The sequence below is a fragment of the Coenobita brevimanus genome, chromosome 107 (assembly GCF_032717465.1).
Source record: "Coenobita brevimanus isolate Jiangsu-jjx chromosome 107, ASM3271746v2, whole genome shotgun sequence".
In the NCBI taxonomy this organism is placed as follows: Eukaryota; Metazoa; Arthropoda; class Malacostraca; order Decapoda; family Coenobitidae; genus Coenobita; species Coenobita brevimanus.
In genome coordinates, this window is record NC_137060.1 from 27746082 (window position 1) to 27748598 (window position 2517).

At 39.7% G+C, this 2517-nt stretch overlaps 1 protein-coding gene across 1 annotated transcript in view; it reads left to right on the forward strand.

Annotated features, from left to right (window-relative positions):
- Positions 1-1187: 1187 nt before the first annotated feature.
- LOC145416764 (uncharacterized) overlaps positions 1188-2517 on the forward strand; it is a 25093-nt gene continuing 23763 nt past the window's right edge. The window contains exon 1 of the mRNA XM_080285687.1: positions 1188-1336. Coding sequence (XP_080141813.1) covers positions 1188-1336 — 149 coding nt within the window. The remainder of the gene's footprint in view (positions 1337-2517) is intronic.

The window sequence follows — 2517 nt, forward strand, 5'->3', positions numbered from 1 at the left end:
TACTCTCTGTACCTTGCTTTCCTGGAACCCGCCTAACTTAATTTTATATCATGATTTTCACAATGCATTGAAATCTCTCTGCCTTGATTTTCAGTGCGTTTAAATCTCTCTGCCTTGATTTTCACACTGCATTTAAATCTCTCTGCCTTGATTTTCAGTGCATTGAAATCTCTCTGCCTTGATTTTCACACTGCATTTAAATCTCTCTGCCTTGATTTTCAGTGCGTTTAAATCTCTGCCTTGATTTTCACAGTGCATTGAAATCTCTCTGCCTTGATTTTCACAGTGCATTTAAATCTCTCTGCCTTGATTTTCAGAATGCATTTAAATCTCTCTGCCTTGATTTTCACACTGCATGAAAATCTCTCTGCCTTGATTGTCACACTGCATGAAAATCCTCTCTGCCTTGATTGTCACACTGCATGAAAATCTCTCTGCCTTGATTTTCAGACTGCATTTAAATCTCTCTGCCTTGATTGTCACACTGCATTTAAATCTCTCTGCCTTGATTTTCACACTGCATTTAAATCTCTGCCTTGATTTTCAGTGCATTTAAATCTCTGCCTTGATTTTCACAGTGCATTTAAATCTCTGCCTTGATTTTTACAGTGCATTTAAATCTCTCTGCCTTGATTTTCACACCGCTTGAAAATCTCTCTGCCTTGATTTTCAGACTGCATGAAAATCTCTCTGCCTTGATTTTCACACTGCATGAAAATCTCTCTGCCCTGATTTTCACAAAGTAGTTTAATCATTATTGTGATTATTTTTCATGGGATTTTTTGGGGAGATTTTTTCTTATGAGGGGAGGTATGGTCCAGAACACTGGGAAAAAAATATCACGGTAGAGGGAGAACTTTCATCATTACATCTAGTAGAATGGGCCAGACATTCATTGACACACCCATGTAAGTCCCTGGAATCCTGACTGCACCTCACAGACCTAACCGTCTACACCTTTTTTCTGGGGGATGGAGTGGAGTTTAGTTTTTAATAAGTACACTTCACACAGCACAATGTCTGCATCTTTATGCAATGAATATTCACAAACTTATCTCCTTTCGACAGTGAAGGCGGGAAGAAACTGAGCAGGAGTGAGAGCAGAGAAAGGAGACGCAGGAGAGAGAGTAAAGAAGAGTGACAGGAGAGAAAGAGGAGCAGGAGAGACAGAAAGAGAAAGAGGAAAAATGTTAAATGCAGAGAACTCGGTGCGGGAGGAAGATGGAGGAGGAGGAGGAGGAGGTGAATCTTCTTCGCCTCCTCCCGCGCCTCCTCACGCCCTGCCCCACGCCGTCTCCACCTCCCTCGCTAGGCTCCACCTCCTGAACGCCTACAGGTAAGTCAAGAAAGAGGTAGTCCTTTCACCTTAACTTGGCACAGCTTTTCGTCCATAGGCAGCTTATTTCACGTATTTCAGGGGCGGAATACAAGAATGCTATGGCTCCATCTCCACTTCTTCGTGACTAGCGTTGTCCTTGTGTTAATCCTTCTGTTACAGCTCGGGACAGGAAAGTAAAAGAAATAAAGAGTCCTTTCACTTTAAGCTGGCCCAGATTTTCGTCCTTTTGCAGCTTATTTCACGTAGCTCGGTGGTGGAATACAGCACTACTACGGCTCCACCTCCTTTCCAAAGCACTTCTTCATGACTAGCCTCATCCTTGTGCTAATCTTATCGGTACATTCGGTATTCAAAACACTGAGTTATTTATTTTTCTTCTCATCAGAGGGTTGTTGGTACCTTTCCCATTTATTGTATTTAACTTTTATAAATTTATTTATTTTATTTATATATGTATATTTACTTTATTTTTATGTATTTTTACCGTTTATTTATTCATTTATAATTTATTTATTTATTTTATCGCATGAATCTCCTGTTATAACTCAGCACTATAGATGAGGAGGTGAACAGAGTATAAGGGCCGTTTTTTTGGGAGTTATTTTGGAAGGTTGCTTTGATTAGTAACCAAGGAGATTTATTCCTACCTCATAACTAAGGCTCTTTGAATGTCATGCAGCCTCAATATAGACCTGGGATTCGAGGTGTGAGGGACTGCACTATAAAATGTAAAGTAAATCGCTAATGAGGTGGTGTTTAGGGGTCTCTCACGTTGATAAAAATACAGCTCTTTTTATCTTTATCGTGGCCAGTTCACCACGTCAGTCCGAAAACGTATTTCTTATTTATCCATTTTACCTTTATTTTTAATTCCAGACTATGTTGTTAAGGTTAGGAGACTGAAAGAGTAATAATCCCTTAGTTGATCCCTTCTCTATTACAATTAAAGAGATTCCTTCAGTACTATCGTGTCGTAGGTGCCTAATTAAAATGAACAAGGTCAAGAACACCTCTGATAGGCGCACTCGCTACTTTTCCAGACTATGTTGTTAAGGTTAGGAGACTGAAAGAGTAATAATCCCTTTGTTGATCCCTTCTCTATTACAATTAAAGAGATTCCTTCAGTACTATCGTGTCGTAGGTGCCTAATTAAAATGAACAAGGTCAAGAACACCTCT